Source organism: Vanessa atalanta, chromosome 4 (genome assembly GCF_905147765.1).
Source record: "Vanessa atalanta chromosome 4, ilVanAtal1.2, whole genome shotgun sequence".
Classification (NCBI taxonomy): Eukaryota; Metazoa; Arthropoda; class Insecta; order Lepidoptera; family Nymphalidae; genus Vanessa; species Vanessa atalanta.
Window position 1 is genome coordinate 13,823,300 of NC_061874.1, and position 15,418 is coordinate 13,838,717.

Genomic DNA, 15,418 nt, shown 5'->3' on the forward strand with positions numbered 1-15,418 from the left:
TAAATGTCTGTAATGTATCTGATTATTTAGAAAGCCTACTCATCGCTCTAATTTATTTTAACGTCCAATATGTTCTTTGGTTGGGTAATGTTTACTATATATACAAAGCTATACGAAACTAGTTCCCGTGTAAGTTAAGAGATACTTGATAATAAGAGATCTTGAATCTTCTTCTCAATTTTGTGAATATGCTGATATTGTATCTTAAATCAATAAATAGTATAGAACACTACGTCGAAACTGCTGGATAGTAGTAAAGAGGCAACAATTTATAAAGCAGTAATTACAAAAAGCTGCTATCTCTTTCACTTTTAAAATTTCAAGTAACTTTTCTAGAGCGAGACAAAGACAAATAGAGGAAGCGAACAAACAATCTTAATGTGAACTATTGGAAGGCAATATTCTTAAACTTTTCCTATTAGTCGGCTGATTGCAGGACTTGTCTCTAGCTGGGCTTAATTTGAAAAGTTGCCACCGCTATGCAATTTATATCGGAACTCGAAGCGAGTAGCCTTCATTTTTCACTTGATTACTTGCCGTTCTTACAGATATAATAACTTTTGATAGAGATATATGCGAGTCGTTTATTGATTAGGCTGAAACATGCTAATATTCTGTCTTACTGCCTTTTTTAATTTGATCAGATCGATCAGCTTTACATAATGGGGCTTATGATTCAGGTAAACGCATATAAGAATACAACCTTGAAATAAGCATAGTATGCTTAAAGGAAACTATAATGATTATGTATGTATGTAGGATGTGCAAGGAAAAAGAAGACATGCTACGCTGATCCCAAATAAAATTGGGATAATGCAGGAGGATAATGATACTTAAAGAAAACCATAAATATGAGCAAGAATACCTACAAATTAAAAAATATATAATTTTTGAGTAACGATTTGGTAGTACAATCTACTTAACATTGTTTAGCATTCACGAGAAAAAAGTGAAAGCAGAACGCGTTTTAGTTTCAGTAAGAAAATCAATAAATAAAATGAAATGTTTTCATAAAGTATTTGGAAACGCAGACGTTAATGAAAAAAACTTAAGGGGGTTAAAGGGGGCGCAATTCAAAGGAATTAGATCAAAGCCATTATCCTTATTGGCGTCAATAGTAAGCTGGTATTTGTACACTTCTAAACTCACAGCAACGAAATGCTGATACTGCGAATGCAGCTCAATTGAAAATCGTACTACGTACGAAACATTTGGGGAGATTAAAGCCGCTCATTGTAAATCGAATGAAAACATTTAAAAAAATAAGTTACATACTTCCTGACTATTCGCTGTTGATAGACATTTTGGTGAGTTTAGATTATATTCGAGTTTAATGTAAATGCTTAATTTTCTTAACAGTCTCGAATTAAAAGTTTGATTCTTTCGAATGTAAGTTTATCCCTTCTATTTTTATGCTTCTTTTATATTCATAGTAATAATTAGCTCATAGGGGCGAACTTTAATTGGGCTACGTGAAAACGGAACGCGATAATTATCACCTTTGATATCATCTGAGCAATTAATCATAATTGAGTTGAAGTCAATTCCGATTTCGTACCAACACATACACCTATACACACATACATAAAGATTGTTCGAATATGTGTGTTATTCGCTTTGATGAATTATTAAATAAAAAATTATTTTAACGTTTCTCAGATGTATGTTAAATAAATCCCCGTATTTTTCATCATCACATGGTTCGCTGATTCTATGTATTCAATAACATTCGAAATTTGATTTAATATTTTCCCACTTATCGTACGAACTGTGCTTTGATAATTTTTGATTGTGTGTGTGCTGTTTGAGTGTGTGCATAAGGAAAATTACTAGTTAATGACAGTGATAGGTAAAGGTAGAGTGTTTCTAAAATGGGAAGACTACAAAAAACATACATAAACATAACATAAGCAGCCCGTAAATGTCCCACTGCTGGGATAAAGGCCTCCTCTCCCTTTGAGGAGAAGGTTTGGAGCATATTCCACCACGCTGCTCCAATGCGGGTTGGCGGAATACACATGTGACTGAATTTCGTTGAAATTAGACACATGCAGGTTTCCTCACGATGTTTTCCTTCACCGCCGAGCACGAGATGAATTATAAACACAAATTAAGCACATGAAATTTCAGTGGTGCCTGCCTGGGCTTGAACCCGAAATCATCGGTTAAGATGCACGCGTTGTAACCACTGGGCCATCTCGGAAGACTACCGTTTCATTAAATTATATATTTGAATAAATCAACTCGTACAGTAATCATTTAACTCGATTAGAAGATTGAGGAACGAGATGATTAAAATGAGGTATGAAACCAATTACCAGATTTTGGGAGCCACGATGTGGAATATTAATATCAATTCTAAGTAATAAATACAATTTAATACAGTATTTTGACATTTACTTATTCTAACAGAACTACAGTCATATATTTACAATCAACTAAAGTAGGGTTTTTAAATAGCCAATGTACAAATGTTGCTTTCAATTATAAAAGAAACTCATAATTATTCACATAACCTTTGCGTTTCTTTTGGGTGAAGAACAATACTCCACCACTTTTATTTTATTTTATTAGAAAATTGACTCAGAATAAGTTACTTGTGAGAGTTTGGTGGACTAACGCCGGTGTCATTTACTACAGCTTTCTAAAATCTGGCCAAACGATATCTTTTGTCAGTAAATGCAAACCATGAAGGAAGAATTAGCTGTTGAACAACCGAGATTGTGCAATCGCCCTAGGCCACTGTTGCTTCACGGCAACGTAAGACCACACACTGCATAACAAACAACCACTAAATTAGATAAGCTACAATTGGAATGTCAGCGATATCCACCGTACTCCCCGGACCTTGCATCAACTGATTACCATTTTTCCGGAATTTGGACAACTTCTTACAAGTAAAAAAAAATCAACTCCGTTGCGGCAGCCCAAACCGATTGTAAAGAATTTATTAATTCTCGCCCCCCATGGTTTTTCTAGTAAAGGGATCAATGAGCTACCCATGATATGGCAAAAGTGCAAATATAACAACGGTGCATACTTCGATGAATTAAATATATTTACAAAAAAAAATTGACTTTACATTCCTCCCGTACAAAACGCCAATTTCATATTATGTAAGGACCTAATATTATATTAATCCTGACATGTTCTCACCAAATTAATCTTAATACGATTCACGAATTGCTAATCGTCAACAATATATTTGACATAATATATAATATTGTGAGTTATAGCAATTGCTCTATCATAATAGATATTATAATTTTAGAACAACTAAGGATTACGGTAGCTTATATGAATAGATTAAGAGTCCAGAAGAATCAGAAACAAAAACCAGACCTACGCTATCATAGTTTACTTGGTGGTAGGACTTTGTGTAAGACTATCTGGCTAAGTGCCACCCACTTATCATGTATTTTACCACCAAGCCGCAATACTTAGTATTATTGTATTCCGGTTTGAAGTGTAAGTAAGGCAGTGTAGCTACAGGCACAAGTCGTAAAAAATCAGTTCTAAATCATCAATCAATCAAATCATTCACGAAGAATAACCTATATTACGTACTTAGTTTTTGTGTATCGACGACTAAAGGTCGAAATGAACAATGTCGTTTGTATGTTACAGAACTGCCAGTTGTATTATGTAAGTGCGTATCGTTTTCTTGACTTACTGTGGGGGGTGGGTGTTGTTATGTTGAGGTGATGTGGATGGGGTGTACTATGCTTTAATTTTAATTCAATTATTAATATACATATAACCAAGATAAAACGTATAAGTATATTGTAACAACGATGGTGTTCGTCAATTACAACTTTATTTAACTAAAACACCTTGTATTTGTATACTGAAAACGTTGCTGATGATAAAAAATACTTACCAAGGTCACTGATAACAAATGCTGTTACCTTACACTTATCTAAGTGTCCTCATAATAGATCTTATTAGAGAGTGTATAATAATATATAAAGAAATGTTGAAAATTAATAATTAATAATTGTGTCTATAGACAGAACGATAAACTACGGTTAAAACAAAATAATTGATCTGCAACAAAGGGCCGGGTAACGAGCGGTTCCGGCTCGCAATTAATTCGCCTGATTGTACTAATTGACGTCGCCGACTGTACATTATCGTTCGCTGAAATTATTCTCACGCCTACAGTCTGTCAGCCTGTACGTAATTAAAGGGATCGGATTAATGGCTATACAAAAATTTATCATTTCTTTTTTTTTAATATAATATTATATACTTCTTGCTAAATTAGGCCATAGGCATATTTGCCTTATAAATATGAAATTAGGTGTGACTTTATTTGGAAAAGGCACAATTATGAATGAAACGTCATAAGCTCTAAATTTGAAGGTCTTGGTGGTTGACTCAATGAGAGGCTTGAATGTAAATTGAACCTTAAGTTGTCGAGTTACCAAGTAAATATAAAAAAAATATTCTTTTCGAAAACCGAATATAATTTTTCATTAAATATTTTAGAAGAAGCCTATTTAATACTTAAGTCCAAAGGTGGGACTCTTACAGGCATTCTCTTAGATTTTAATTTCTACACCATGAGCTTGAATTTTTTTTCAAATATCTACAATTGAATTAACAATGACTGTTCAAGTTCAAGGTGTTCAAGTCATAATTTTGATTCTTTGGACGGAAAATGAACTAGTTCTCCTATTCTCGACTTTTTTGGAATAGAAAGACCGTGCAAGCTGAAAAAGTCCGAAATTAATCATGTATCTACCACAAAACGGTACAGACTTTATAATGCCATTAAGACACAGATGATCGGCTAAAATTAATAAAACTTTATACATAGGATATATCTTAATATATTCACATTTTATATAGAAATTCAAAAATAATAAACGAAATGGCCTGGACGTTAAGAAAGGTAATTCTTGACAATAAAGTAAATAAACTTTTATTGTGTCTCGTTGGCCGTATTTTGGGCAATATTTAAATGCCTCTAGTTATATTCCTAATGGCCTTTTACAGATAAACTGTCCCGTTTGGAACGGATAAACGAAATCCTAATGCAGTTAGGGCCTCCTTAATTGCGCAGTAGGCGCTACGGGCTTAAATTAAATGTTTAGAGGCATTTACGTGGGTGTGTTGGCAGATATGTTGCCTAAGTGTAGATTAAGGAATTGGTTTTAAAAATTATGGTCTCATTAATAACATTTTGGTGTACTTATTTATTTTCTGGTGTAATAAAATGTATTATATTTAATAATGATGGACGATAGCCGGCAAGTTTTTGTACATATAGTCATTTTCTATTATTTCTTTCTTTTCTCTTTCAGGTTGCTGGAGTGGTGGGTCGTGCTGATGTTTTGGCTTGTGTTTTCTTCCTCTTGTCTCTTCTACTTTATCATGGGTCAGTATTTTGTATTTTATTTTTAAAGTAGTATTTCGACTGAAAATTCAGAAAAAGTATAAGATAATATATTACGATACACATAAACTATTGCTACAGTTTCGTTCGCATGAATGTGGCGATATCGCGATTCACTATATTTTATTTTTGCCACATAAAAATATACTACGTATTTAGGGAATAAGCAATCACCATCCACTGTCTAGTGAAATTTACTATTTTTTTTTTTACACAATGTTCCTTTATTACAGTTTCTTTTTAGAAGATATATTGTTCACAAAAAGTTTAAATTATTTAATTTGTTTTTATATTGTTCCGGTGCAACTAACGGAGACACTTTTTTTGACCCAAGAATTCCCTCGTGATATCTAAAGACCCCATGCAAATAGACTTTTAATGTCGCACGAATAGTTTGCACAGTTACGACGACTTCCATAATATTGTTACCGACTTTGTCCCTTGTTTTCGAAACTTGTCAGGCAAAGGCGAAAGAATGTCAGGCGTGGCGAAGGTTTATAAACTTTACTGACGCATTATATTAAGCATCCCTAAAGGTTACAAATTACCAGTAATTGTATTATGAATTGGAACATTATGTCACGAAATCGTAATTAAAACAAATAATATATATTTTGTGTTAATAAGATTATTACATTTTATATAGGATTAAAAATTAGTTAGTTATATAAAATGTAATAATTATAGGTCGACAAGCAGGAGAAGAGTTTGGTCAAGCGTGGTCCTGGCTGCTCTTAGTATGCTGGCTAAAGAGACAGGACTAACAGCACTTCTGTTCAACTTAGCTTTTGATATATACCGTAGTTGGAGCTCATTAACAAGGTATTCTTAGCTGAGATTTTAATTAAAAAATATGATATTATATTACATATTTTGAAGCTAGTTAAGTCTATTAATCATCAATTTACGTATAAAAGTTCTTTTAAATTGACACTATCGTCAATTTTATCCTTGTTTTACCTTTAAGGCATAATTAGATTTTCCCTCTTCCAGGTCACCGGCGAAATGTCGCTGGAAAAGTGAGAATGTTTGGGGGAGAGTAGGAAAGGGCTTATTAGTTCTTCTGCTGTTGGCAATAGCTAGGTTAGCTTTGCTGCAAGGATCACTACCAGCTTTCTCCGCACAGGATAATCCTCCTGCCTTTCATCCTTCGATTACAATCAGGTAATTCAAGTATATTAAGAGAAAAAGGTGAACAATAATTATATTACTGGATAGAATGTTCAATGTTTTACCCAATTACAGTATATCTATATAATTGTAAGTTTTAATGCAACGTTTGAAACTGAAAGAAGATAAGAAAAATTATCGATAAATTAGTTGAATTAAAATGGATTAAATATTTTGTTTCAGATTGATGACCTTCTGCTATTTAGCGGCGTTCAATTGGTGGTTGCTGCTTTGCCCGTGGACTCTTAGCCATGACTGGCAAATGGGATCAATACCATTGATTACTAGTGGGTGGGATCCAAGGAATTTGGTGACATGCGCAGCATTGATAGCACTGCTTGCTCTGTCTTATAGATGCCTAATGGACTTAGAGGTAATTTTAATGACAAATTTATATAGGAGATTGTTAAACCGTGTACTCCTTATTAATTAAATTTTCAAAAGTATTTTTTTAATTCTTATGTTCAATTGTTCAATCTTTTTGTTTTTAATTAAGAGTAAATTAAACTCAGAACCAAAACTTTGTCTTCACGACTTACTATTTTTAATGACAATTCAAATTAATTTGGAGAGTAAATTACCTATGTTTTGATAATGTTTTGTTTTAGCTTCAGCGTCACACGCCTCTGGTGGTTGGTCTGATGCTCTTAGTGATTCCTTACCTTCCTGCTTCCAATATGTTGGTCACCGTCGGCTTCGTAGTAGCTGAACGAGTACTCTATATACCAAGGTAATGCGGTTTTTAAGGTAATCATTTTGTAATTTTTATCCATTAATTTTGTCTTAAATTTGAGTATAGCGTAATTTTTGTACATTGTACTCATGTAATAATGCGAATGTATTAATATTTCTCTAATTATAAATAATCATAGATGATTACTATATTAAGGAACCGATTCTTTAACGAGAAAAAATTCTAAAGCTACTATTGCTTTACTTCCTACAAGTACAATGTCAAATGACATGACAGATATGTAGTGTATCAATATATAAATGTAAATATTCATATAGTATCTGGGATTTAAATGAAAATTTCACGGATCGTGTTTTGATTAAAAATGTGGTGTCGATTTATCTTTCACTTCTTTTCTACCATAAAAAGAGTAGAGTATCTTTGTTATCTAGTATAGATCTAGTATAGATAAACGATTTAAAAGAAAAGTAATAAAGATATACCTAATTGATTGATACGAGTACCTTCGACCTGACTTACCTGACCTGACCTGACGTATTTAATTCTATAAAAATTTTTAGCAATTTTAATTGAAATATCAAATATAATCACAAATAAGGCTTAACATTGTTTTAAAAGCAATATTTATTTTCATCAGACATCAAATTCTGTCCGGCTTTTTTTGGTTTCAACTTTACCTAATAATCTACCTGTCAAATTTCAGTTTTGGTTCAGTGGTGATCACGGTCTATGGAGTTCAGCTGATCTGGAAGCGAGGAGCGGGAGGTCGCAGGTTGCTGGTATTGAGCTTCGTGGTGCTCGTTGCTGCGAGTGCTGCAAGGACCTATCTGAGGAATCGAGATTGGAGAACCAGGGAAACGTTACTTAAGTAAGCTATTTTACAAATGCCAAACAATAGTTTGTAAAATACACATTTAAATCACAATTCAATATTTCTTGCAGAGCTGATCTTGCGGTTCTGCCACATAACGCGAAATTACATTACAATTTCGCTAATTTCTTAAAAGACGTCGAACAGCAAGAAAATGCCATCCATCACTATAAGGAAGCACTCAAGTACGTTGAAAAGTGATATAAGTAACATTATAAAATAGTTTTCTCTAATATCCATACGTACATGATTGTAGGTCCTTCTTTATTATATTTGTATATATTTGTAACAAAATAAACGGTACCTATAATGTCAGTTTTAGTTGGCAGTGGCTTGTTTAAAACTGACTTGTTTAAATTTCTTACAGTAGCAGGGTATGGCCGGTGACTTATAATCAAATGGACAATATTTTGCTCGTCAGTGTATCTTATTACTTTAAAATACAAACATATAATCACCTACCATATTACATTGGGTATATTTTATTACTTGATTAGATAAACTGATCCACAATCTCTCCACCAAGCAGCTCATTTTAACTCATATTATCTTATTCTTATATATATTATTATTAATAGTGTTATTGTTGTAAATAAAAGCAACAATAAGATAGTTGGTTAATTAAACATTAAAATCTTCTGCTGAGATGTTATTGACCGTTAATAATAAATAAGATCTTATCGAATTTCAGATTATGGCCAAGCTACGCAAGCGCTCACAATAATCTTGGCACGCTGGTCCTAGCATCGGGGCGAGCCGAACACCATTTCCTCCAAGCGTTAAAGTATAACAGAGACCACGTTAATGCTCATTATAATTTGGCTAAGCTTTACAGGTAAATAAGATTTTTTATTAGGTGAATAAGTCTAGACATACACGTTATATGGTAAATTTAAAGCTTTTATTGCTATAGAAGTAAAAAAAAAAAAACATTCATAAAACATAAGTATGTTTCTGTCATTTTCTCAAGCGACAACTAAATTTAGGAAAACGAATTTAAAACGATAAAATAAATATTGGGCTGGAAATAAATTATTGGTCGCTATTAGCGTATTCAGCCATGACCAATAAGTGTTTCAGAAACAACAAAGTAAGTATGTAACAGTCTGTTATTGTTGTTTTGCTCGGCTAAGGCCTTTTCTTCCTTTGAGGTAAAGGGGCCTTAGCTATTTCCACAACGCTGCTCCAATACCTGTGGGTGGATGTGAATTTCATTCAAATTAGACCCAAGCAGGTTTCTTTTTGCAGCTTATTTCCCACGATTTCTTCCTTAACTAAAAAACTATGATATATTCTTTTAAAGCAAACAGCCACAAATGCATTTTATACAGTATACTATCGTACAACAAAAGACACAGATTCTATTTACATTATATTGACGTCATTGAATTAACATTTTATTTATTTTCGCTATAGTTGCAGGACATGACTGATAAAGGGAGCTCATTATCCTTGTTATCTGAACACTATAAAGGATTGTTATCTAATTTAATTTAAATTTCTTGCTCAATAATGGATACGTTTATGCTCAAAATTCAGACCAAGCTTAAAAATTTATGATAGCTTCATACATAATAAATATGTATAATCTAGTAGGTATATCTTTTTCGACATGATGATTGTCTCGATAAAACAAGACATAACCTGTTACTATCAAATTAAATTTTACACAAACGAGACTAATTAAGCACACGTTATGAATTTGAGGTAACCTTGTGACGTAATTGATCAGAAAAAAATATATTGCACGCGAAGTAAGTCTCAAAGAACATCTAGTCTTATCAAGTCTATCTTATGTTATAATTGCGAAAGTTTGGATGGATGTTTGTTACACAATGACTAGAACGGCTGAACGAATTGGAATGAAATTTGGCACAGAAAAAAATAATCAAATTTTTTGGAATAGTTAGTAAGTTAGTAGTTTATTTTTTAATAAATATGACGTTTATTTCAATTCTACCGGAAATTATCTACTCGAATTCATTTGCAATTTTCTGCAGGTGTGAAATTGCCTGTGTATGCTTAAGCCACACTTTGATAGTTGATGAGAAAACACTTTATTGTTTTTTTTTTTTTATGTGAATGATTGAATTTATGCTCTTGGCTCTGCTGGTCTATTCAGCTTCATCAGTCGTGAGGATGAGTACTAAACTCCACCTTGAAAACCTTTATTTAAATCCGCTTTAATGTTAATACTATTCGAAAAGGTACAACAACAGCGCGATTCAGAGTACAACCTCTGTCGCTTTTTATATACTCGGAGAACTAAAATAACATGGAATAATTATTTTACATGCTATTAGACAGGCTACTAATATTAGTAATAAATTATTTGAATGGATACATTTTCATAATTAAGGAATAAAAGTACTGTACCCTTCTTTACCTTATTAAAAGTTGTAAGTAAAAGTAAACCTGTAAATGTCCAGGTGTTGGGCAAAGGTATCGTCTATTAAGGAGAAGCAAAACTTCTTGGATTTTACTGCTGTAATGGTCGTTATATGCATGTGCCAAAATTTGACTGCAGAGCATAAGATAAATTGCAACGCACGTGAAAACTTTATGGTGTCTATTCGAATTTTAACTTATCGTTTTGAAATACGATTAACTAACTAACTAGTTAACTACATATATCTTGTGTTTATGTATGTTCACTGGGTTTTCTTATATATATTAGATATATATGTAAGGACATTGCCAAAGCATGTTACAAGTGCTGTTTCTAGCTAATACAAATTATTATTCTAATTACTTAAACTAAGAGAACTAAGATGACATTTAAGATTTCTGACAGTGAGGAAGTTTTTATTTTTTCAGGAAGAAGAATCGAATAGCGGAATCTTTGAAAATGCTAGAAAGATGCATATCATTAGAACCTCGTTTCGTCCAAGCACATTTAGAGTTGTTGCACATCACTCCTGAAAGTGAAAAAAGAACGACTTTGGAAAAATTATTGGATTTGGAACCGAAAAATTGGGAGCATTATCATCTTTATGGAAACTGGTTAAAAGGAAGAGGTAATTTGTTTAAAAAACATGGTCGTGGGTAGATTAGTTCACGTTCTAATTCCACCACGCTGATCCAAGCTTCAATGCGGGTTGGTGGTACATGCAGGTTTCTTCACGATGTGTTCCTTTACCGCCGACCATGAGATGAATAAAACACATGAAAATTCAGTAATGTAGCTGCAAACATCAGTAAGACGTACGCGTCGGCTCTCTATTTATTTGTACGCCAATTAAATTCATAGACGTATGAATTATCAGTGACTTATAAGGACAATGATGACCAACAACTGATATCTTTAATGATAACTGTAACTGGCTCAGCATTCCAAATATATTTTATAATGAAATATATTCAATTCAAATTTTCAGGTCTCTGGCCACTATCACTCGCCTATTATACATCAGGTATACGGCTATCACTCGACAGAGATGGCGAGCGTGGCGCATTGCCTTCTTTACGCGCAGCGTGCTTAATATTGAGGAGTGCGGGCCAAAGAGCTAGACTGTTGCAACTTCTTACAAGGTATGTATGAAACAATACTTTCTTTGCGTACACAGATAAACAGAAATATTGGTGTACGAATAGATATTATACCTTATTAGGCTAATAATGTTTGAAATATCGATGTTTCTGCAAAACAATATTATAAAAAAGTGATTTCGTGGGATTTCCGGTGGAAAAGAAATTTCTTTCACTGTTAATTATGAACTAAATAACAGAGTATGAATTAAATTAACAACGTTTTCGAATTAAATAAAAACGAAAACAACACTGTTATTAAAAATCTCGAATTAAAACAATAACATAAAATAACTTTATATAAAGCCATAATGTATAAAAAAATGAGAGAAAGAGAGAAAAAATCGTCTCAATGTCTGAAAGGGCCGCAACGCTTTTTCCTTACGTAACGATTTCTAACAGTTCACTCTACGAAACAACTTCCTTCCATAAATATATTTCGAAATATATTATAAATACGCTAGTAAAATTATTTAAATATTATTTAGATTTTACTCAGTTCTGGTCTATTTAATGCTTCTATTCTACTTGCACGTTACAGATGGCAAGGCGCCGGCGGCGGCGCGGCGGCAGCGGAGCGGCGGCGCGCGGCGGCCGCGGCGTGGCGCCTGCGCACCGAGCTCGAAGGACGGGCTGCGAAATACGCACGAGCGCCGTTGGTATGATTACATTTATTATATTGTAATTATCATATTTCTACTCATAGACTTTATTCAAATTTTATAGACCCGAGTTAGCTGGCGATATATGGGTTATATTATTTTTTCACTGATAATTTTGGCTTACAATAATAGCACTATATTTTATTGAATAGGCTGGAGACGATACGTTTAGTCCTAATGTGTTTTATCATCTAAATATTTATTTACTTTAGCATACACTTAATTATTTCAGGTAACATCGACTTGCCTTCATCACAGCCAGCTCGAAGTCCACGAGCCAGATGCTAAGCATCCAATAGTGAACGAACATTCCAGAACAATTGTTCCTACTCTAGACGATAAATTAAGTTGCCAAAAAAATGCTTACAATAAGAAAAGTGTATCCATATCTGCTCAGTATAAACCTATTCATAATAAATCGGAGGCTGGTATCAAACAGAAGAGTTGTCCTTTGCATAAGAAGAAGAAAATGAAAGATTCTGATACTCTGCCCTACGTGTCCGAACATTTGATAAAGACTTATTAATGTAAGATTTAAGTTATATGCAAGTATCAAATAGATAATATCAGCTTAGTAAATAACATTCAAAGTTTTTTATTTTTAAAATAATGTACATCAGATCACAAACCCATCACTAATATATCAGGTAAAGAGTAAGGTGATAGATAATAAAAATTCATAAACAATCTGGGGGTACATATTACAAATCATAGCACAGAGTGCGCTTGTTTTCGCGACGAGTGCGTTTATTTATTTAACATTATATTCCAGTGAATGCAATATAATAATTATTGCAGTGAATGTAACTTTTTACATCATGGATAGTATTAAATGCGTCGCGGTGTGTTTTTTAGCTGAGCGCGTGGCCAAATTCAGTTTCTGAACAAGAACCCCTCACCTTATTGTGCATCGCATTGTTTATTTTGACTTTGTCCGAATAATTCATTCCTATTAGTTGGAGCATAATTTTTAATTTTCCTTTTGACTTATTTTTTATACTGTTCAATTGTTTAGTCTTTAAAAGACTTAACTAGTCATTACATCATTAGGTACATAGTAAAAAACAAAGTCGGTTACCGCTGTCTGTCCCTGTGTAAGCTTAGATCTTTAAAATGACACAACTGATTTTGATGAGTTTTTTTTTTTAATTGATAGATTCAAGAGGAAACTTTATATGTATAATACATGCTCAACATAGTAGAGAAACACTGACAATATTAGAGGTTTCTGAAGTGATGTCGCAAATAAACACATTATTTGCGCTTACTTTGCAAGCGCTGGCTGAACCTTACAAGATAAATTAAAATGATGTACTACAGTATTGTACATCTTAAAAAGGTTTTCAAAAAAGTCCGCGATGGCATATGTCTATCTCTTAGGGATAGCCCACAACGATCATTTTTTATCCTTTACTTTTTATGAGAAATAATGTCTTATTTTCGAAATGATTTTAAGCAATACAGCATTAATCATTTTCCAATTAAGTACCTTAAATACATTGTACATTTAATATGATCTATATTAAATGTACAAGGTATTTAATGACCCTTTACAGCATATAATTTAAATTAATATTTTCCAAGATATTAGAGATTTAAAACGCAGGGACATAGCGGTTTGTATTGTCTAATGACTGAAAAACTGAGCGCATTGCACCCGTTTGCGAAGCCGGGGCGGGTCATTAGTTTATTTATAAAACTAGTATTATTGTAATAAAAATGTAATGTTAAATATTTTTTCAGTTTTGTATATAATATATAAACATAAGCATACATTTGGTTTGAAGCTATATTAACAAATCACTAACGAATTATTGCATCGCCGAAACAATATTCTTAATTATAATTTTTACTTGTAATATTGTAAATAAATATATCAACTGCGTGCCATTCAGGAATTGTATAAACTATTATGTATATATTATACCTATTTCAAATGGTAGATCATATGATCAAACAATTTATAGAAAATCTATTTTACGAATAATCAGTTAATAATAAATCCACCGCTTTTATTAATAAAATATTTAAAACATCACGGTTGAAACTATTTATAAATTGTAAAGCGTTTATAAATTTCGTTTAGTCAAACTCTTTAGTTCTACGCAAAGTCGTTACGAAATTCTCTCACGGTCAGTAATTGTTATATTAAGATCGGGGGATCGCCAGTCTAAATCTGTTCAAGAACTTCTGTTTTAAATAACTTACATTGGTTTACCATGTGGTTAGCTGTGAAACATTGCTAGAGAACCTGCTCTTATTTCACTAATACAACGAGATGGAAAGAGCTCCATCGTTTACCGAAGAAGGAAATATTTTTCTAACATATCAATGCTTTTGTACAGTCTGCACAAAATGATTGACCTAAAAAAAAAAAACAAACTCACTTTTCCATTTCTGAGTAAAGTAACACGTATCATCTATTTTACTGTTTGTTTCATTGAGCAAACCAATTTAGATATCTTTTATGAAAGAATAAATAAATCGTAAGCTTATGCCTACCAATAATTTACTAATAATAAAAAGTAAAATTTTATGAAACGTTTCGAAATACCGGTACCGTTGCCTCAACAGCTAACTCACTCGAGTTAGGCTTTGTTTTATTAAATGAAGTCGGTGGATTTTTCTGATTAACTGTAAAGTCACAACGTATATTCAATTAATTAATAACTATATCTATATGCAACGAAAATTAAAAAAAAATCTACTTAAGACACATAGGAGATACTTTTGTTGATACTTGAATTTAGTAAAATTGTTCAGTTTAAAGTATTCTAAAGCATTTCAACTATCGCTATTGTAAATATTGTAGAAAACTATATATGTAAGGATTATAATTTAATTGATAAAAGTATTGATATGCGAAGCCTATCGTTGTAATAATAAGATTATTGTACTTCCATTGGACAAACTATTGCCTCGTATTATTTCATACTTTACTTTTTACTGGTAAATAATGGCAGCAAACGTAAGTACCTGTAAAATAAGACATAAAGTTAAAAATAAATCTTTTTATAAGCAAGCTTTTATTTAATTAATGAACTAAAACGAATGTAATATAATTTTAATTAATTTTATATAGAATAGGTGTA

General features: G+C 32.4%; 1 protein-coding gene across 1 annotated transcript in view; it reads left to right on the forward strand.

Annotated features, from left to right (window-relative positions):
* The window catches only part of LOC125078010 (protein O-mannosyl-transferase TMTC1-like), a 106,456-nt gene extending 93,373 nt beyond the window's left edge, over nt 1-13,083 (forward strand). Inside the window, exons 3-14 of the mRNA XM_047690151.1 lie at nt 5,310-5,383; nt 6,089-6,223; nt 6,395-6,565; nt 6,755-6,944; nt 7,180-7,301; nt 7,969-8,133; nt 8,208-8,321; nt 8,828-8,971; nt 10,954-11,153; nt 11,514-11,667; nt 12,206-12,323; nt 12,559-13,083. Of these exons, the coding sequence (XP_047546107.1) occupies nt 5,310-5,383; nt 6,089-6,223; nt 6,395-6,565; nt 6,755-6,944; nt 7,180-7,301; nt 7,969-8,133; nt 8,208-8,321; nt 8,828-8,971; nt 10,954-11,153; nt 11,514-11,667; nt 12,206-12,323; nt 12,559-12,852 (1,881 nt within the window). The 3' untranslated portion in view covers nt 12,853-13,083. The remainder of the gene's footprint in view (nt 1-5,309; nt 5,384-6,088; nt 6,224-6,394; nt 6,566-6,754; nt 6,945-7,179; nt 7,302-7,968; nt 8,134-8,207; nt 8,322-8,827; nt 8,972-10,953; nt 11,154-11,513; nt 11,668-12,205; nt 12,324-12,558) is intronic.
* The last annotated feature ends 2,335 nt before the right edge of the window (nt 13,084-15,418 follow it).